This window comes from Carcharhinus amblyrhynchos, chromosome 5 (assembly GCF_965287045.1).
Source record: "Carcharhinus amblyrhynchos chromosome 5, sCarAmb.v2.hapA, whole genome shotgun sequence".
NCBI classification, from domain to species: Eukaryota; Metazoa; Chordata; class Chondrichthyes; order Carcharhiniformes; family Carcharhinidae; genus Carcharhinus; species Carcharhinus amblyrhynchos.
In genome coordinates this window covers 5,200,457-5,223,201 of record NC_137328.1, presented here as the reverse complement: position 1 = coordinate 5,223,201, position 22,745 = coordinate 5,200,457, and the positions used below count along the sequence as shown (strand labels likewise).

The following is a 22,745-nucleotide window of genomic DNA, read 5'->3' as shown; positions in this document are numbered from 1 at the left end:
ATGTCTTGGCCTCCACAGCCTTCTGTGGGTTAAGTGGATTGGCCATGCTAAATGGCCCCTTTGTGCCCAAAGATGTGTGGGTAAGGGGGATTAGCCATGGGAAATGTGTGGGGTTACAGGAATAGAGAGAGGGAAGAGGGCCTAGTTAAGATACTCTGTCAGAAAGTCAGTGTAAACTCGATGGGCTGAATAGTCTCCTTCTGCATTGTAGGGATACTATGGTTCAATGAAGGGTGGTAGAATTTGGAACTCTCTTCCACACGTAGCTACATCAATCGCAAATTCTAAATCCGAGATTGATACTTTTCTGTTAACCAAAGATATTAAGGAGTAAAGGTGGGTACGTGGAGAGAATTCACTGTGTGATGAAGGGCCTCTATGGCCTACTCCTATCCCTACGTATGGGTAGATAGTAGATCACCCACAGGAGAGGATTTGAAAACAATGAGTAAAAAGCAAGCAGACACTTACTGATAATAATCTAGAACCCGTTCAGTTCTCGGAACATCTTTGTCTATGATCCTAATCGCTTCAGTCAGGTCGTCTACATTGATTCTCTGACGTTCCACATAAACCTGGAGAAATCAGTCAGAAAAACATTCACCTTTATGTCAGCCTATAAATAGCCCACTATCATTTTTGCATTCATAGATCTCAAACTGCACTGCTGGATTAAGATTGGAGCATTACATGGACAGACTGAAGAATCATAGAGCCCTACAGAGCCATTCGGCCCATCGAGTCTGCACCGACCACAATCTCACCCCAGCCGTATCCCCACGACCCTCCGCATTTACCCTAGCTAGTCCACTGACACTAAGGGGCAATTTATCACGGCCAATGCACCTAACCCCCACATCTTTGGAGTGTGGGAGGAAACTGGAGCACCCAGAGGAACCCCTACACAGACACGGGGAGAACGTGCAAACTCCACACAGACAGTGACCCAAGCTGGGAATTGAACCCGGGTCCCTGGTGCTGCGAGGCAGCAGTGCTAACCACTCTGCCACCATCCTCCCCCCAATGGAACTGTTCTTCTTAGAGCAGGGAAGGTTCATGGGAGATTTAATAATAGAGGTGCTAAAAAGTGTATAGGATTTGGACAAGAGTAAGTAAGGAGGCACAGGGAGGGATTTTTATGGCCTTGTTTGAGCAAGACCAGAAATTCCCTTCCGAGGTCAGTGGATATTCCAGTTGTCCGCCTCTTGTCTGTTCCGGTTCTGTGGCGGGTGGGGCAGTAGAATTCAGGCGACTGTTTGTTGCCAGGAAGGTCAGTGACCAGAGGACACAGATTCAGAGTAACTGGTAAAGGAATCAAAAGATAGAGTTGAGACAGGGGCTTTACTGGGTGGTTGCTCTGAGAAGAAAAGCAGAAAATTCTGGAAAATCTCAGCAGGTATGACAACATCTCCTCCACCTTCACCCAATTTTCGTTTATTTTGTTTCATTCAATTGTATTTATTTATATATTTTTTGCATTTGTTTGCCCGCTTTTTAAAAATCTTGCTTTCCATCTTGATTCCCGCCTGCCTCACGGTCTTCTCCCCTCATCACACAAGGGTCATCTGTTACATAGAATGCATATCATAGAATCCCTACATTGCAGAAGGAGGCCATTTGGCCCATCAAGTATGTACCGACCACAGTCTCGCCCAGGCCCTATTCCCGTATCCTCACACATTTACCCCAGCTAATCCCCCTTACACTAAGGTCAGTTTACCACGGCCAATCAACCTAACCCGCACATCTTAGGACTGTGGGAGGATACCAGAGCACCAGGAGGAAACCCACACAGACACGGGGAGAAAGTGCAGTCTCCACACAGACGGTGACCGGAGGCTGGAATTGAACCTGGGTCCATGGCGCTGTGAGGCAGCAGCGATAACCACTGTGCCATCCTGTCTCAGGTTGTCCTTTGACATTCTGCCATTTACACATTCTGATCTCTTAACAGCCGCTATTAGCGCCCTTCCTAACCTGGATCATCACCATTTACATTCCTGTATCTTTTGGTCCGTGACACATATGTCAATTACCCTCGCCCCATTCCCTCTCTTGCCCTAACAGTATAAACCTCATCCTATTTTATTTATCTTCAGCTCTGAAGAAGACAGACTCTAAACGTTGGCTCTATTCTCTCTCGATGTGGAGATGCCAGCGTTGGACGGGGGTAAACACAGTAATAAGCCTGACAACACCAGGTTTAAGTCCAACCGATTTATTTGATAGTAAACTCACAAGCTTTTGAGGTTTACCTCTTCATCAGGTGAATGGAGAGTTCTGGCCTCAGACAGTCCATATAAAGCACAGACAGTTTACAGATTACTGATTAGAATGCAAATCTTTACACCTAACCCGCTATTCAAGTCTTAAAGTGGCTGACAACGTGAGTGGAAGGAGCACTGAACACAGGTCAAAGAGATGTGTATTGCCTCCAGACAGTACAGTACTTTAAGACATGAATAGCAGGCTAGGTGTAAAGATTTGCATTCTAATCAGTAATCTGTAAACTGTCTGTGCTTTATATGCGCTGTCCGAGGCCAGAACTCTTCATTCACCTGACAAAGAGGGAAACCTCGAAAGCTTGTGAGTTTACTATCAAATAAATCGGTTGGACTTAAACCTGGTGTTGTCAGACTTCTCACTCTATTGTCTCTCCACAGATGCTATCAGGCCTGCTGAGACTTTCCAGCATTTTCTGTTTTTGTCTCAGATTCCAGTATCAGCAGTAATTTGCTTTTTAATCTTAGATGCTGAGAGGTTGCTTCCCCTTCTGGGACAGCCGTGGACCAGAGGGCATAATCTCAGAGTGAAGGTTTGCCCATTTAAGACAGACCAGGAGAAATTTCTTCTCAGAGGGTAGTGAAACTGTGGAATTCTTTACTGCAGAGGGCTGTCGAGGCTGGGTCATTGAGTATGTACAAGGCTGAGACAGACGGATTTTTAATCAGTAAAGGAATCGAGGGTTATGGGGAATAAGATGGGAAAGTGGAGTTGAGGATTATCATTTCAGATCAGTCATCATCTCATTGAATGGTGGACAGTATCAATGGGCCGAATGGCTTGCTTGTGTTCCTACACCTTAGGAGGAGAATTTTTTTTTAAAACACAGTAAGAGGCGACCATCTGGAATGCAATGCGTAAAGAGACAGACTGAACAGTATCTTTCAACAGGGAATTTGGATACATATGTGAAGGGTAGAAAAATTGCAGGATATTGGGGGGAAATGTAGAAGAGTGGGATTAATTGGATAGCTCTTGCAACCAGTTGGCAAAGGCATGATGGGCCAAATGGCCTCTTGTTGCAAGTTTTGTTTTTAACAGTTTGATTAGTGTTGTATCAGCAGATCTATAATAGCGTGCAGGCTAGATTTCAGCCAGTCACTATTACACGTCTACAATATCCTACAGCCCCACAATCCTCTGAGAGCCTCTTAACCTCTTAAACATGCCCAGTTTTTGGTGGCTGCCTGCGCTTCAGACTAAATTCTAGAATTACTTCCTGAAATCTCTCACCCTCCCTCCACCTTTAAGAGGCTCCTTAAAACCTACTTCTTCGACTAAGCTTTTGGCTATTTGCGCCAGTACCTCCTTGTGAAATTCAATGTAAAATTGTGCAATACAATTTGTGATGGAATACTCCTGTGAAATGCTTTGGGATGGTTAATTATGTTGATGGCGCTACATAAATGCATGTTGCTATTATGTCCTGCTCATTATATTTCCTTTCTGCAGCACCTGAATACACAACTGTTGCCATGTCACTCAGACCCACCATGGTCAATTTAATTTCTGATCTCTCCACACAATATGGAATCTCAATACCTAACTAACGATCTTTTAAATGCAGAAAATGTAACAATCTCAGACTTTGAGGAGATATAGCCTGGTACCCGCAGTGAGAATGTTTAATGAGCAGGACATAATAGCAACATGCATTTATATAGTGCCATCAACATAATTAACCATCCCAAAGCATTTCACAGAAGTATTCTATCACAAATTGTATTGCAAAATTTTACATTGAGTTTCACAAGGAGATACAAGGAGGTACCTGGCTATATCTCCTCATCTGTAACCGGAGTTAAACTATGGCCTATACATCTGAATAACTAAGATTCACTCAAAATGCCAGTGTATAGTGCAGGAAACCCGCAGCAAGCCAGGCAGCGTCAGTGGAGAGGCAAACAAGAGTTAATGTTCCAGGTCAATGACCGTCAGTCAGAACTGAATGGAGATCTCAAGGTGGTAGACTTGGTGGGGCCACTGGAAGGTTGGGGAAATGGCTGAGATTACTCTTGGACATAATCGCTGCCTGGCACTACCTTGGCACAGAAGGCAACTGATCTGAAATGCAATCTCCAGTCTTTGCTCCACAGCTGCTGCCAGCCCTGATAAATGCTTCCAGCATTTTCTGTTTATATTTCCAATGTTCAGCAGCTACGTGGCACAGTAGTTAGCACTGCTGCCTCACAGTGCCGCAGACCCGGGTTCTATTCCCAGCTTGGCTCACTGTCTGTGTCGAGTTTGCACGTTCTCCCCCCCACCCCGTGTCTGCGTGGGTTTCCTCTGGGTAATCCAGTTTCCTCCCACAATCCAAAGACATGCTGATTAGGTGCATTAGTCGTGCTAAATTCTCCCTCAATGTGCCCGAACAGGCACCAGAGTGTGGCGGGCTAGTGGATTTTCGCAGTAACTTCACTGCAATGTTGATGTAAGCCTACTTGTGACTGTAATAAATAAAAATGCTATTTTTTGCCTTTCCTACAAGTTCTGCTCGTAATGCCCTCTGACTGCTGTCTTCATCGATGGTGAAGGGAAACAAGAGCAAGTGCACTTGGAAAGGACAAGAATTACGCTTAAATTACAAGACTAAGAAAATGCCGACACCTTGAGTTATCTACTTCAGCCATCATTTCAAAGGAAGCATTAAAGTTCTGTTAAGTGCTTCTAAGGCATTGTGCAGTGGATTGGATACGGAGAGACTGAGGCAGAATGGGAAAAGGGTCAAATTGTCAGAGAACTCTTTTGCAAAATATTCAGTAAAACAAAATATCTCGATGTTCTATCCACATACTTTATTCTACGATGCTGGTTACTAGGGCTCACTGGAAATGAAGTTCCATCACTTATGGAACAGACTATTGAAATTGCAGGTTTCTGATGTTCCTGTGATTACAAACATTCATTTATTGTATTAGAATTATAGTCAAAAAAATTTACAGCACAGATAGAGCGGCAGGTCAGCCACGATATCATTCAATGACAGAATAATCTCAAGGAGTTGAAAGGGCTTCCTCCTGTTTCTATATAGGACGCGAGGACATAGTCTTAGGATAAGGAGTAGCAAATTTAAAACAGCTGCGGAGAAATGACTTCTGCCAAAGGGTTATGAATCTGTGGAATTTGATACTCCAAAGTGCGGTGGATCCTGGGACACTGAATAAATGTGAGGGTGGCACGGTGGTTAGCACTGCTGCCTCACAGCACCAGGGATCTGGGTTTGATTCCCGGCTTGGGTCATTGCCCGTGTGGACTTCACACATTCTCCCCGCGTCTGCGTGGGTTTCCTCCGGGTGCTCCAGTTTCCTCCCACAGTCCAAAGATGTGCTGGTTAGGCGGACTGGCCATGTTAAATTCTCTCTCAGTGTACCTGAGCAGGCGCCAGAATGTGGCGACCAGGGGATTTTCACAGTAACTTCATTGCAGTGTTAATGTAAGCCTACTTGTGACTAATAAATACTCTTTTTTAAAAATTTGATGAGTTAGACAAATTTTTAATTGGTAATGGGTTGAAGGGTTCATAGTGAGAAGGCAGGAAAATGGGGATGAGGAGCATATCAGCCGTGATCGAATGGCTTGATGGGCCAAATGGCCTTGTTCTGCTCCTATATCTTATGAACTATGTTTAATCTACTTCATAGCCTTGACCACTGCGTATGGAAAGAGAAACAAAGTTTACATTTCAAATCTATCAATTTTTGTGCCACGATAATGTCAAGGAGAGGCTATTTCTGACAAAAGAATGCCCAGGCCTCTTCTCTGACCTTCCGATGGGCCCACCATTGCTGAGTCAACCACCGTGAGGTCACCATTACATTCTGACACAAGGGCATCAATCTGAAACATCAGCTCTGCCTGTGTTGCCAGAGCTGGCGTCCGTGGCCTAACTAATGAGACATGACCATTACCGGGTGAAATAAAGTGTTGTGCGCGCTTTAGCAATGCCCTGGCTGTTGGTGAAACCGACCTTTGCCTGCAGCTCTATAAAGGTAATCTGCTCACTCTTCTCCTGCGATAGATCCAGCTCCTGCCCTTTAAGTCTGCAGGCGCCGCCAGTTTGGTGATAGGCAAGGGCCGCTTCATAAAGCTCTGCTACAGGGACAAAGCAAGAAACACCAGAGATCAGCCCGGCACATACACCATCCACTTCAGAAATAAGCTAACGTCCCGGGGGCACAAATTTCACTGGGAATGAGATGGAGCTGGCAACTCATGTTGCGCTGCCTGCGTTATTCTTACCTATGACAGCGGTGGGATCACCAACTTTCCTGATTTTGATATTCTCATCCTTGTTATCAAACTTCCTCCAGCCCAGAAACCATCGAGATTCCGGATGTCAGTCAATGCTGGCTGACTTCAACTGCACAAACCCCAATTCCCTCCCTAAATCTCACTGCCTCTCTACCTCCTTCTTTAACACACTCCTTAAAAAATGCCGTTTTGACCAAGCTTTCAACCTCTGTCCTAACATTTCCCTGTGTGGCACTAAATTGGGCTTAATAAGAATCCTGCAAAGTGCCTTGGGATGTTTTACTAGGTTAATCGTAGTATGTGTGATGTTATTCATTGCCAGAGGGGCTCCAGGAAGAAGAGTACAGCACAGGAACAGGCCCTTCAGCCCTCCAAACCTGTGTCAATCACGATGCCTGTCTAAACTAAAACTGCATGCACTTACGGAGTCCGTATCCTTCCATTCCCATCCTATTTATGTATCCATTTAGCTGCCCCCTAAATGCTGCTATTGTATCAAAGCAGGAGGCCATTCAGCCCATTGAGTTTGCTGTGTCATTCAATAAAATCACAGCTGATTTGATTGTGGACTCAACTCCACCTCCCATCGCCCTAGACTCCCTTGTCAATCAAAAATCTGTCTAACCCAACCTTGAAAAGACTCACTGACCCAATCTTCACTCCTCACTGTGGATGAGGCTTCCAAATATTAACCATTGTTTGGGAGAAGAAATTCCTCCTCATCTTTGAGAGACCTCCTGTTTTGAAACCGCGCCCCGTAGTTCTAGACTCCCCATCATAGCGAGGGGGATTGAATATAAAAGTAGGGAGGTCTTGCTGCAGCTGTATAGGGCATTGGTGAGGCCGCAGCTGGAGTACTGTGTGCAGTTTTGGGCGCCGCACCTGCGCAAGGATATTTTGGCCCTGGAGGGAGTGCAGAGGAGGTTTACTAGGCTGATACCGGAGTTGAGGGGGTTGAGCTATGAGGAGAGGCTGAATAAACTAGGCTTGTACTCGTTAGAGTTTAGAAGAATGAGGGGAGATCTCATTGAGACGTATAAGATGATGAATGGGATGGATAGGATAGAGGTGGAGAGACTCTTCCCGCTCAAAAAAGACAGTAGGACTAGGGGGCACAGCCTCAAGATAAAGGGGAGGCGGTTTAGAACGGAGTTGAGGAGGAACTTCTTCACTCAAAGGGTGGTGAATCTCTGGAATTCTCTGCCCGTTGAAGTGGTGGAGGCTGCCTCGCTAAATATTTTTAAAAAGCGGGTTGATGGGTTCTTGATAAGAGAGGGGATTAAGGGTTATGGGGAGAGGGCGGGAAAGTGGAACTGAGCCACGACAGATCAGCCATGATCTTATTGAATGGCGGGGCAGGCTCGAAGGGCTAGATGGCCTACTCCTGCTCCTATTTCTTATGTTCTTATGTTCTTATGAGAGGGGGTATCCACCCTGTTAAACCCCCTCAGAATGCAATATGTCCCAATAAGGCCATTCTCATTCTTCTAAGCTCTAATGAATATAGGCATAACCTGTCCAACTGTTCCTCTCAGGCAATCCTCTTCATCCCAGGAATCAGCCTTGTGAATCTTCTCTGAGCTGCTCTCAACACAAGTATATCCCTCCTTAAGTAAGATCATTAAAATCATTTAGCAGCTAATCATCATAGCTCTGCTATTTAAAATAAATAATGGGATTGGGTTTATGAGATTGGGGTGGCACGGTGGTTAGCACTGCTGCCTCACAACACCAGGGACCCAGATTCGATTCCCGGCTTGGGTCACTGTCTGTGTGGAGATTGCAAGTTCTCTCCATATCTGTGTGGATCTCCTCCGGGTGCTCCGGTTTCCTCCCACAGTCTGAAAGACAAGCTGGTTAGGTGCATCAACCCGACCAGGCGCCAGACTGTGGCAAGTAGGGGAATTTCACAGTAACTTCATTGCAGTGTTAATGTAAGCCTCCTTATGGCATTAATAAATAAATGGCCTCCTTCTGCATTACAGGGGTTCTATGTTTGCAAATCTCTAGGCTTTTAAGAGGAAAAACGCACTGAATGGCTGCAGGATTCTGTGACTTTTAAACTTCAATTAAGTAACAAGATAGGTTTCACATCAGCCAGACACATTCCTGTTTCTTCTGACTGCTATTTTGTTTTAAAGAGTACAGGTGCCAGGCCTCTTGTCCAGCGTCCCAGAATCTGGAAGGACTGGAAAACTGGCTACATTCGAAGCTGGCATCACAGGTCGCAATTTCAATAAAACTCTTTTATGTTTCATACTTGAATTATATGTACATGCTGGGCCTAGGACCCAACATCTATTAAATCCCCAAATCTGGTACACGTCCTGTCCTGACCTCCTCGGATATGGTGTCCGCTGACTGTGACACTCATTGAATTCTGCGCTAATCAGTGATTTCAGTTGCTAATAAAATCTGGCTGGGGATCAGGCAGAGTTTGGGAAATAACCCAACTCATGCATTTCTAAATGCTGATTTATATACTTACACTGTTTCAGTACAGTCAAAATTAAAGACAAATCTGATATCTCGGCCATGCAGAGGCCCGCCCCAATGTCACCAGATCACAGTCATTGCTGCTAAATGTTCCTGTGAAATGACCAGTTGTTCTCTGTCGATCCCAGAATATTGGATGTGCTTCAGATCCGATAGCCCTCTACCATTGCAGTGTTTAATACAAGCCAACTTGTGACACTAATAAATAAACTTCGAGCTTGAGATGGCACGGGGTTAGCACTGCTGCCTCTCAGTGCCAGGGACCTGGGTTCGATTCTCGGCTTGGGTCACTATCTGTGTGGAATCTGTATGGAACGTGCACGTTCCCCCCATGTCTGCGTGGGTTTCCTCCGGATGCTCCGGTTTCCTGCCACAGTCCGAAAGGCGTGCATTGGCCATGCTAAATTCTCCCTCAGTGTATCCGATCAGGCACCAGAGTGCGGCAGCTAGGGGATTTTCACAGTAACTTCATTGCGGGGTTAATGTAAGCCGACTTGTGACACTAATAAATAAACTTTAAACCAGCCTCGCTGTTGCAGATGCCCCACTGCTAGCGCTCACTTGCAGCAACTTGAGACACACAAAGGTTTTTCCAGCTGGAGCAGTGCTCCGAAAGCTCGTGATTCCAAATAAATCTGCTGGGCCTGGTGTTGTGAGACTTCTTAATAAGGGAATCTATGGATATGGGGGATCAGGTGGAACAATGGAGATAGGGCAGAAACACAGCCATGATCTTAGTGAGTGGCACAGCAGATTCCAGGGCTCTGCTCCTGTTGCTCTTTCTCACGTTTAGTTATTCTCAGCGCAACACTCAAACAAGCAGCTACACAATGCTCCAATTACCACACGGCCGAGGCGGCACTTACTGTCAGTCTCGTCCACCCTCATCCTCCTGCTGCTTGGCATCAAGGCCTGCCACCGACATTTCATCATCTTGTAGCGAACGTAGAGCTCCAACGCCAGGGTCTTACGCTCTCGGGTGGTGGAGGTACAGGGATACATCCCGAACAGAAACTTCCACACATCTTTCCGAATAGTGGGATCCACTCCACCTGAACACAGGAACAAAACCATGAATCGTAGTCGCTTCCCAAGTCCCTTGGGATCTAGGAGGCAGCAACAATCTTAAAATCTCGTTTGCGATTAGCATCTCCAACCCCATTAAACGAGAGTTGGGGGATTTCTCCAAATTATGATGGAGGCCTGAGAATTGATGTGGACAGGATCAGCTGCAGTTTATTCCAACATTGCAGGATTTGAGTTGACTTAGTTTCTGAAGAAACTGCTTGCAATTAATTAGTGCCTTTCACAACCTCGGGCTGTTCCTTTATAGATAACGAGTGTAGTCACTGTTGTAATATGCAAAGTAAACTGTGGCCCCAGCATGATTCTGATAAAGACCATCGCATCGGAATAGCTCCATCCTTCCCCTATTAATGTCCCATCAATTCAAACCCATTCCTCCCACACCAACTTTTGAGACACTCATTTACCTCCTTAACCTCATTGACCTCGTGCCAATTAGCTCATGGATCAGATAGTAATCTGGAGGTTATTACTTTTTTGGTTCTGCTTTTCAATTTTGCTCCAAGCTGCTCGTATTCCCTCAGCAGAACCTCTTCCCTTGTTGCGTGTGGTCGATACCTATATGGACCACGACAACTGGATCTTTACTTTCCCACTCCAAGTTCCTCTGCAGCCTAGATGAGAGATCCTGAACCGGGCACCAGGTAGACAACACGACTGATGGGGCTCTCGATCCTGGTCACCGAGAACAGCGTCTATGCCCTGAAGTATACAATCCCCCATTATGGCTACATTTACCTTCTCTTCCCCCACTTGAATGGCTCCCTGCCATTCAGACACACCCTCCTGTTCCTGACTATTGGCCAAATTCAAGGTAGTTAATCTAAGGAATGTGATGCCACCTGAAACACAGCACCCAGGTACCTCTCCCCTTCCCTGATGTGTCGCTGTGTCCGGGGTTCACACTCTAGCTCATTAACTCAAGAGTCATAGTTCCTCGAGCAACCACCACTTACTACAGATGCGCTCGCCAGGGACTAAAATGGGGTCCACCAGCTCCCACGTCATGCAGGAACAATACATCACCAGGCCCGTCCATCCTCATTTTACTGCATTATTTATTTATTTATTTTTTAAAATTTCAACTGTTTGTTAGTTTCTTAATCTGTAGAATATTCTCATTACCCGATTAGATTCTGTTCAACATCTCATCTCAAGTGCAGTACCTGTGACAGTGCAGCACTCCATCAGTACTGCCATTGACAGCATCATCCCCTATATGGGGCTTTGAATCCCCAACTCTGGGGCAAAGTATCACCAATTGAGCCACGATGAATACACTTATGGAGCCATGATGTGGAGATACTGGCACTGGATTGGGGTGGGCACAGTGACAAGTCTCACAACACCAGGTTGAAGTCGAAAGGTTTATTTGGAATCACGAGCTTTCAGAGCGCCGCTCCTTCATCAGGTGAGTAGAGTGGAACGTTTTGCAAACACAGCAGATATAGGCAAAGACACAATTGCAAGATAATGGTTGTAATGCAAAACAGCATGTTACAAAAGCTTGTGGCTTTTGCTACAAATAAACTTGTTGGACTTTAAGCTGGTGTTGTGGGATTTCTCTGTTTTACCCCAGTCCAACGCTGGCATCTCCACATCATACAGGTACTGCCAGTGAGAGAGGGTTCGTACAGTATCACTCTCCTGCTTGTCACGTGAGCAATTCTTTGCAGCTCTCTTCCTAAGCAGAAAACCTTTGCATTTGTATAGTGCCTTTCACAATTGCAGGGTTCCCCAAAGCACATTACAACAACCAAAGTACTCTTCCACAGAATGCCTTCAGTGCAGGAGGAGGCCATTTGGCCCATCGAGTCTGCACTGACCACAATCCCATGCAGGCACCATTCCCATAACCGCACATATTTATCCTGCTAATCCCCTTGACACTAAGGGTCAATTTATCATGGGCAATCCACCTAACCCACACATCTTTGGACTGCGAGAAGAAACTGGAGCACCCGGAGGAAACCCACGCAGACACAGGGAGGATGTGCAAACTCCACATAGCCAGTGATCAAAGGCTGGAATCGAACCCAGGTCCCTGGCGCTGCAAGACAACAGTGCTAACCACTGTGCCACCCACATAGTCACTGCTGTATATTGCAGGAAATATGTTAGTCTCCTGTTTTCTCTCTAGTGAGCAAGTGAAGGATTTTACAATAGTTTTACAGTCCAAGGTTTTGCGCAACATGCTGTTTCTCTATGTTTAATCTGTTTTGTGCTGCATCATTTAAACAAGGTTGCAGCGGCCAAAATTTCCTCTTTGGAAACTCAGAGTTGAAATGTTATTTGTTGTGAGCCTGAGAGAACATTTTATCAGAACAGTGAGGTTTTACATTTCAGTAAAGTATTGCCAGGCTGGGTGATTTTTTTCTCTTGAAAAGGGAACACAGATGGTCTTTAAAATCATGAGTGCTTTTGATCAGAATCAACACGAGAGAATATTTTCATTTGGTGAGAAACGGCAAAACAAGAGGGCACCAATATAAGATGGTCACAAATAAATCCAATGGGAAATTCAGAAGAAACTTCTTTACCTAGAGAGTGGTGAGTGACTGAGGTAACAGATCTAACGGGGAGTTGAATAAACATTAAGATGACAGGGTATGTTGATAGGACGAGCTGAAGGCGAGGATAGATAAATTTTTGAACGGTAAAGGAATTAAGGGTTATGGTGAGTGGGTGGGGAAGTGGAGCTGAGTCCATGAAAAGACCAGCCATGATCTTATTGAATGGTGGAAGCAGGTCCGAGGGGCCACATGGCCTATTCCCGCTCCTGGTTCTTATGTGAGAGAAGTGGGAGTAGGCTCACATATAACATAAACACCAGCACAGACCAGTTGGGCCGAATGGCCTGTTTCTGTGCTGTAAATCTGAAAGTGTGCATCCCCTCACCAGTATCCGAATTGGCTGCTGTCTTTCCAACCGTGACTGCACTTCACAAACCACCTCCCTGATCGTAAAGTGCTCTGCAGCATCCTGAGGTTGGGGAAGGCGCTACAGAAATGAAAGGCCACGATGGAGAGCGATCAAAGTGGAGACCTTCAGGGCTTGTAATATTCAGCACTGCTCAATGCGGCTGATCTCCTGAGTTAACACTATCGATGGAAAGCTTTGCCTGAATGCGGCTGATATTGAAAAATCCACAGGAGTACCACGGGCAAGTGTATATCTGTTTAAAATTAATGGACAGGATGCAGCAGGTAGTACTGACACTCCCTGCTGCTGAGTGAGCTGGTAACTTGACCATTATTCGTGGCAATGCCCTGTTGCTGCTTTCAGGTTTGTCTCTGCAGCTGCTTAAAAGGCTGGGTTTAAATGGATTTGTTTCCCAAGTATTGGAGATCTTTCACCCAAAACCTATGTTTAAAATACTATCCTCCACTGTATCAAAAAGAGTGCGTTTATATAGCATCTGTCACAACCTCTGAAATCCTAAAGCAACTAAATCCTAAAGTCAAGTGCAGACTGCACATTCTCCCCATGTCTGCATGGGATTCCTCTGGGTGCTCAAAACTCTGACAGCAGCAGGGAAGAAGCTGTTCTCGAGTCGGTTGGTATGTGACCTCAGACTTTTGTACCTTTTTCCTGGCAGAAGCAGGTGGGAGAGGGAATGTCCGGGGTGCGTGGGGTCCTTAATTATGCTGGCTGCTTCGCCGAAGCAGCGGGAAGTGTAGACAGAGTTAGTGGATGGGAGATTGGTGCCCAGTGGGTAGCACTCTTACTCCTGAGTCAGAAACCTGTGGGTTCAAGTCCCACTCCAGAGAACTCTGCACTTCAAGTTTTTAGGCGATCAGATCACCAACAACCTGCACTGGTCCCCCCCGTGCCGACACTATAATTAAGAAAGCCCACCAATGCCTCTACTTTCTCAGAAGATTAAGGAAATTTGGCATGTCAGTTATGACTCTCACCAACTTTTACAGCTGCACCATAGAACTAGGTGCTCTAGTTTCCTCCCACAGTCTAAAAATGTGCGCATTAGATGAATTGGCCATGCTAAATTGTTCATTAGCGTCAGGGGGAAACAGCAGGGTGTATGGGATTACAGGGATCAGGCCTGGATGGGATTGTTGTTGGTGACAGCTCGATGGACTGAATGGCCTCCTACTGGGCTGCAGGATTCTATGATTCTAGGCTGATGGTATCACAAAGATCCTTAGGCAGCCTCATCTTCTAATGATTCCATCATTAATCATTCCATCCCCACCTTTCCATGAATTCTTTGTTCAAGCTTGCATTAAAATTCACTTTCTTTTGACAGACCCATCTACCTAACAAGACTGACATATTTTCGGTAAAATGTTAATTGCAAAGTGTCCCTGGAAAATTCTTTATTAATTATATCCAAGATACAGTGTTAGAGTGTGCCCCAGTCGGTCATCATTCATTCATTCCCTCAGAGGAACACCAGCTTAGGATCGTACTTTTCAGGCTAACGCTATCAATCCAATTTATTTACAATATTTATAATTACAAATATGCAAAATGAATATAGTAGGAAAAAAACCAAAAAATCTATGATTCCACTTAACTTATACGAATAAACTTGTCAGAAACATTGTTAAAAGCTTTTAACAGAGTCTTTGAAGATCAGAACACAATTATGTTCCTGCCTCAGGAGACATACCTCACCATCGCAAGCGGAAACTAAGCAGTTAGGAGCCAAACATTTTAGAATGGCAAACCAGCTACACTTACATTACCTGCAGCCATGGCTTTCAATTTACCCAGATTAAAGATGAGCATAAAAGGTTCAAAATAATTACAGTTCTCAGGTTAATATGTTTGAAGTTGGCACTACAAGATGCAACTTGTATGTCGAATAACTATCTAAACACTTACCAGTGACATCAAGCATTTAAAAACTTCACAGGCAAGCAGGATTTCAAAGGTGGAATGACTTCTTGATGATCTCCTTCTCCATCAGCCCACAAAGAGGCAGGCTTCTTAATCCTGAAAGCAGTACGCCGATCCCTAGATAGTAATTCCTGTACTGCTTTAACTCATTGCTGTCCACATCAAGACAAACAACGTGCTTTCAGGACACAGCTAACAAGCTTGAGCAAATGGAATTTACATCACAGAAACAGGCCATTCAGCCCAGCTGGTCTATACGCCAAACCAACCGAGTCCAAAGATGTGCAGGATTGGCCATGCTAAGTTTCCCCTAACTGTCGGGGGGGGGGATCAGCAAGATAAATGCACGAATCAGAGAGGCCCTCAACAAAATGTAAGAGCATAAGATAAGGGCTGTAGGGATAGGGTCTGGGTGGGATTGTGGTCAGCGCTGTGCCAAATGGCCTCCTTCTGCACTGCAGGATTCTATGCTGGTGTTTATGCTCCACACGATGGTAAACAGATTTCAAGCTAGATGGTGAAGTATAAAACTAGATGCCAATCCTTTTTGTGATAGTTGGTCTATCTACCGAACGCAGTATTACGTATGTCTGCTTCCTGTCTAAACTAACCAAGTGGCCCAGCAATCTCTCTTTATAGAAAACAAATGGTCAAGACAAATTAGCTGATGGACGGGGATGACAGTCCCTGACGGGGCAGTGTAATTAAAACAGGGACGTAGAAGGAAGCTGTACTAACTGAACCAACATATCACTGATGTACCCCAGGCCCCACGGCGCCCCTGGGGATGGAGGGTCTCAGGTGTAATGATGGACACAGCATGCTCCCTCACCAGCTGTAGTCAGATCCTTGTTAAATAAAACAATAATCAATAAATTAAACAGAAATGACACAGGATGACAGCCCTGGGGGGGGGGTGGGGGGGGCACTGTGACTAAAATTAAGCGAATGTAGCCACAGTAGAAGGGGCAGACTTGCGGTCAGATGATCCCCCTCGACCATCCGCTGCCTGGACCTATTAATGAATACTTTGGCCACGCTCAGTAGCAAGCTTATGGGTAGGTCATTCTCCCTCCCTTCCCACCCCTCTCCCCTGCTGCATTCTGTAGATAAAGCAACTACCGTAAAAAGAATTTGCATCCAATTTCATACTTCACCATCCAGCTTGAAATCAGCACAAAATCAGTGACGTGGGGCTGAAGTGCAATCAGAATTTAAGGAGCAGCTCCTTCAGATAACAGAAAAGGGGCTGCCCCCCGCCAGGGCAATCCACATCAATGTGGAATACAGGCTGCCCTGGGTTGCCGCAAAGACATGCGGCCCAGTGGGTCACCTAACTCTACGATTGCAATGCCTGCAACACCCTCCACGCCAGGTCTCTGATGGAGAAAGGGAGGACTCCCACATAAAGAGTCCGTCACCTGGGATATCCCCCAACGCCGGACGGTGGGACAGAACGCCAAAGGCGTGTCCTGATGATGGAAAAAAAGGCAAGAAAGTGGAGCGTGTGCAGCAGCAGGCTGTACAGGGAGATCCCCTCTGCATCGAAAGGAAAGGCACAGAGGGAATGTCCACGAGACGGCTTAAACTGTGGGGCTGTGGCTCCCGAGAGAGGTATCAGGGCACAGGGCCAATGGGGGTCAGTTCAGACGGGGGAGTCCACCGCACACTTGAGCTGCCTACATTCCAAAAGTGCCACTGGGTCCAATTTATACGTACCCAAGATATCTGAATCAATCAATATCCTCCACCCTTTATCCTTAACGATGCAACGAATGCAACATTAACGCCTGAGCCCTCTCCCACTCTACTTCATCTCTTCCCATCAACATAATGTTCTAGAATCCCTAAGTGCAGAAGGAGGCCATTCGGCCCATCAAGTCTGCACCAACTACAGTCCCACCCAGGTCCTATCTCCATAACCCCATGCATTTACCCTAATAGTCCCTCTGACACTAAAGGTTAATTTAGCATGGCCAATCCACCTAACCTGCACATCTTGACTGTGTGAGGAAACTGGAGTACCCAGGGAAAACCAAACAGACACGGAGAAAACACGCAAACTCCACACAGATAGTGACCTAGGTTGGGAATTGAACCTGGGTCCCTGGCACTGAGGCGGTAGTACTAACCATTGCGCCACTGTGGTGCCCACTCCATTCTTGCTCTCTGCTTCTCCTGCTCCCCTTTAAATACAAGTTTCCCCTTGAATATATTTGAAGATGTGTATGTGTGCGTGCAGCCCAGTTGGAATTTGGTAAGTACATCCAGCAACACAGAAATGTTTTTATATGCTGAAACATACAGCCTCATGTTGTCACATGTCTATTGGAGACTCACGAGTGTTAAGCCATTGCTGTTTATTATAACATTTTCCCACAGCTGGAGGACAAGGAATAATAACCAAATTTCAATTCTGCACACTGTCCTCAAGATTAGACAGTTCTGCAGGGAACGGACCTGGTGTACAAGGATTAGAATTACAGTGTGTCCTTTCAGAATTTTTAGTTATTGTATTCTTAAAATGTTCATTTCTGATAAGCTGCCTCAGGCCAAATTGTATAAATGCAGAATCAAGCAGTTTTTCCCTCTCTCCCATAGTAGAAGTTGAAGAAATCGGCACAAGGCAGACATTAGAATGAGTGTTTTTTTTGACTGTTGTTGGTGCTGCTTTTGCCTGTCCTGCAATGATTGCTCACACTTCAAATGACAGACGAGCCCAGGCCACACACATTAACAATCTGCTCTCTCAAGCCTGTGAATTCATCTCCCGCGCAAGAGGCGGAAAATTTTGAATTCAATAAAAGTTGATGCTGAGATAGAACGTAGAACATTACAGCGCAGTACAGGCCCTTCAGCCCTCGATGTTGCGCCGACCAGCGGAACCAATCTAATGACCCTCTAACCTAAACTATCCCAATGTTGTCCATATGCCTATCCACTGACCGTTTGAACGCCCTTAAAGTTGGCGAGTCCACAACTGCTGCAGGCAGGGCATTCCACGCCCTTACTACCCTCTGAGTACAGAACCTACCTCTGACATCCGTCCTATAATTATCACCCCTTAATTTAAAGCCATGTCCCCTCGTTTTAGCCATCACCGTCTGAGGAAAAAGGCTCTCACTGTCCACCCTATCTAACCCTCTGATCATCTTGTATGCCTCAAAACGTTTTCATAGGTGTCACAAGGCAGGGGTACCTTGGGGACGATATCTATATCTTAATCACTCCGTTCACAACCTTGGCACATCCCATGGCATTTTTCCAAACCAATTTTCAACATGCAATCGTGGTCGGAAATTAGGAAACGCAAAAGGCAATTTGTGCACAGCAAGATCCCACAGCAGTAACGTGATCATGACCAGATAACCCGCTACGGTATAGCTAGTTGAGGATCTCAGGGGAGAACTCTCCCCTGATCATCTTTAACATGCTGCTCGGGGAGTTTTTTAACACTCACCCCAGAGAGGTGACCTCCCACCCGAACGACGGTACCTGACAGCACTGCGCTCCCTCAGCACTGTACTGTGAGTGTTAGTTTGGATTTTCTGTGCCCTAGCCCAGGGGTGGGACTTGAACATACAACTACTCTCCGACTCCCACTGCCCGCTGAGCCATGGCTGACATTGTTAGATCGGGGCTGTGGGCCTTCACAGCTTTAAGGAACAAGACAGGGAGTGGGTTAGCTTGATCTTGGTTTCGGAAAAGCTCGGCACAACATCGAGGGCCGAAGGGCCTGTACTGTGCTGTATTCTTCTATGTTCTACGATAGCATCTACAAGGCAGATGAAGGAACTTGGAGAAACTGCTTCCAGCAACAGAAAGCTGCTAACCAGCAGTGACAGATTACGGGGAATTGGCAAAAGAATCAGAGGACAAATGAGGTATTTTTTAAAAGAGTTGTGAGGATCTGGAATGTGCTGCCTGTAAGGACAGTGGAAGCTGACTGAAACAGTAATTTTCAAAGGGAAACTCAATAAATAATTGAAGTGGAAAACTTTGTAGGACTACAGGACACAAGGGAGTATGACTAAACACAAATCACTGCTGATGCTGGAATCTGTAACAAAAAACAGAAAAATGCTGGAAAATCTCAGCAGATCTGACAGCTTCTGTGGAGAGAGGATAGAGCCAACGTTTTGAGTCAGGATGACCCTTCATCAGTGCAGGGAGGGATGAGGGCACAGAGGAAGCAGGGAGAGATGAGGCTCTGATGAAGGGTCATCTAGACTCGAAACGTTGGCTCTATTCTCTCTCCACAGAAGCTGTCAGACCTGCTGAGATTTTCCAGCATTTTCTGTGAAGGCAGTGGGGCCAATTGGCTGGACCTTTCAAAGAGCTAGCACCGATATGATGGTCCGAATTGCCTTCTCCTGCATGGAAACATTCTATGAAAGCACCCGAATAGGGGGCTAGACCCGCTAAAAAGATTGTTACTCCTCCATTTAGGTGACACCAGCTCTACATTTATGAAACTATTTTAGTTCAAGTGAAGAATGCGAGAGGACTTGCCGGCTGTAAAGGCTGTCTCACTGGTGTCTGAAAGAAAGCATTCCAACCCACTGGCTCTCTCATTGTGCCATGTGCTCACACTCACAAACAGCTTTCCTCTCGAGTACCAGAGCCGCACAAAGTACCTTGAAAACACAGCATCTGACTAAAATTCAGCTAATCGAGTATGGCAAGCAGTGTATTGATGGCCAAGTCGTTAGGTCACAGTCAAGATTTACTCAGAATCAGAGTGCTTTGTGAGCCTCCATTCACACACGTAAAAGCCTTTCAAAAGCTGGTTACCGACTATTGTCAAAAGCAGGTGAAGGTTTGTCCACTGCACTGGAGTTGAAAGCAGGCTCAATTGTATTACTTACACGTTTAAAATAATATAATTCATTGAGCGAGAATTCTGGACCATTTAGCAATGAGTTGAGGCTCATCTTGAGTTAGAAAGTGGCTGGTTCAATTCCCACTTTACAGGCAGGTGCTCCGAGTGCGGTACTGAGGGAGTGCAGCACTGTTGGGAGGTTTCAAGCAGGTCAGTTCACCTGGTTGGATGTAAAAGCTCCCTCAGCACTATTTCTAAAAATGGAATTTCGCCCGCTGTACCATGAACAATATTTATCCCTCGCCCATATTCACTGAGACAGTGAGACCTTGCTGCACACAAACTGGTTGCCGCGTTTCTTATAATTAAATAACAAGCTACATTTAACAGAGACATTTAACATTTACAGACATTTAACAGAGGCACTAGCCAATAGCGATCCCAATAAACACACACCCAACTCCACGGGACACAAGGAGATGGCCAGAAGTTTGCCCAAAGAGGTAGCTTAAGGATGGCTTAACAGAGAGGGGTAAAGTGAAGAGTTTTAGGGAGGGAATTCCAGAGGTGAGGGGCGTAGACAGCTGTCAATTATGTAGTGATTAACATCAAGATATGGACCCGAGACCAGAATTGGAAAGGTGCAGAGATCTTGGAGAGCACAGAGGAGGCAGGGACGGATGAGGGTGCGGAGGGCACTGAGGGGGCATGAAGGGATGAGGCTGTGGAGGGCATGGAGGGTGCAGGGAAGGATGAGGGTGTGAAGGGCACAGAGGAGGCAGGGAGGAATGAGGGTGCGGAGGGCACAGAGGAGGCAGGGAGGGATGAGGGTGCAGAGGGCACGGAGGAGGCAGGGAGGGATGAGGGTGTGGAGGGCTCGGAGGGGGCAGGGAGGGATGAGGGTGCAGAGGGGGCAGGGAGGGATGAGGGTGCGGAGGGGGCAGGGAGGAATGAGGGTGTGGAGGGCTCGGAGAGGGCAGGGAGGGATGAGGGTGCGGAGGAGGCAGGGAGGGATGAGGATGCAAACGGCACAGAGGAGGCAGGGAGGGATGAAAGTGTGGAGGGTGCAGAAATGATTGGGAGGGATGAGGCGTTAGAAAAATGCAAGTCCTGCCTTATTTCACTCAACATTGTAACTGTGGCAATATACCATAAAACTTGCAGCAAGGATCCGGATATTGCACAACCATTCCTCTTGAGTAAACAAACAGCCAATTATTTAGTCACCTCTGTTACAACGGGGCTGTGCATTCTCTCTAACAGGCAAGTCGATGAGGTTGCGGGGCTATCTCACACAAGTTGTCTCATTTTATTAAAATCGGTGAAAAATGATGTGAAAACAGACACAGCTATGGTCTTTGCAGACTGCATTGCTGAGCTAGGGAAGCCTTTTCCAAAGCCGGGTGCAGAACTTTGAAAACAAATATAGTTAAATACAATATCCCTCCCCAGTCATTGACCGCTCACCTCCCCTAACTCCAGTTCTCTTCCTACTTTGACAATTCCCTCCACAGAGATTACCCCTCCTCCATCCTTTAGTTGGCCCCGTAACAGACAGCGATGCCATCCCAGGCAAGGTTTTCGTTCTGAACTTCCCCTGGTGTAGACCATGGGGATGTGAAGCTCGGTCCACCAGGAAAGGGCAAGAAAGGAAAGTCAACAGCTTGGAATGGTGGCGCTAAAGGAGGAACCCAAGGGTTAGCCGGGCAGAGAAAAGAATTGAAGCAGCAAACGAGGCTGGAGTAAATATGCGGGGGTTACGGGGATAGGGCCTGGGTAAGATGCTTTTTGGGAGAGTGGTGCAGACTTGATGGGCTGAATGGCCTCCTTTGGCACTCTAAGAATTCTATGAACTCACTTTCAGCTAATCAATGGCTTCACAGTCCAAGCTCCCTTCAAAATGCATCAGCCAGCACTCAGGAACAAAGGGATCACAAACCTCCAGCATTCCCCTGATGATACATATGCGCACGGCCAGGCAGCATCTTAGAGACCACGCAGTGCGAATAGGCTGCAAACAAAGATAAATGAGAGGGTTGCACACCCATGAACTTGTGCGAGTGTGCGCAAGAGCTAGTGTGACCGTGCGTGGGTGTGAGAGGGCACGTGAGGGCGCGCGGAACCGCACGCCATTCTCTAAAACTTTCTGTTCACAGTTATGTTTTCTGGCTGCTCGACCAGCTCCGATAGAGAAACACAGAGATAGAAACATAGAATCCCTACAGTGCAGAAGGAGGCCACTTGGCCCATCGAGCCTGCACTGACAACAATCCCACCCAGCCACTAACACCATTACCTCACAGAGTCATAGAGATTTACAGCGTAGAAAGAGGCCCTTTGGCCCAACTTGTCTATGGTGCCCCTTTTTTTTAAACCTGTAAGTTAGTTCCAATTGCCCATGTTTGGCCCATATCCCTCAATACCCATCGTACCCATGTAACTGTCTAAATGCTTTCTGAAAGACAAAATTGTACCTGCCTCTACCACTATCTCTGGCAGGTCCACCCTCACCACCCTGTGTGAAAAAATTGTCCCTGTGGACACTTTTGTATCTCTCCCCTCTCACCTTAAACCTATGCCCTCTAGTTTTAGACTCCCCTACCTTTGGGAAAAGATATTTACTATCTAGTTGATCTAGGAACCTCATTATTTTATAGACCTCTATAAGATCACCCATCAGCCTCCTACACTCCAGAAAAAAAGTCCCAGTCTATCCAGCCTCTTCTTATAACTCAAACCATCAAGTCCCAGTAGCATCCTAGTAAATCTTTTCTGCACTCTTTCTAGTTTAATAATATCCTTTCTATAATAGGGGGACCAAAATGTACACAGTACTCCAAGTGTGGCCTTACCAATGTCTTGCACAACTTCAACAAGACATCCCAACTCCTGTATTCAATGTTCTGGCCAATGAAACCAAGCATGCCGAATGCCTTCTTCACCA

General features: G+C 46.1%; 1 protein-coding gene across 1 annotated transcript in view; it reads right to left on the bottom strand.

The window, feature by feature from the left end:
- Nucleotides 1–467: 467 nt before the first annotated feature.
- Nucleotides 468–22,745, bottom strand: part of LOC145343359 (uncharacterized) — a 31,418-nt gene continuing 9,140 nt past the window's right edge. Inside the window, exons 2-4 of the mRNA XM_080189575.1 lie at nucleotides 9,897–10,082; nucleotides 6,251–6,375; nucleotides 468–575 (exon numbers count right to left, since the gene is read on the bottom strand). Coding sequence (XP_080045701.1) covers nucleotides 468–575; nucleotides 6,251–6,375; nucleotides 9,897–10,082 — 419 coding nt within the window. The remainder of the gene's footprint in view (nucleotides 576–6,250; nucleotides 6,376–9,896; nucleotides 10,083–22,745) is intronic.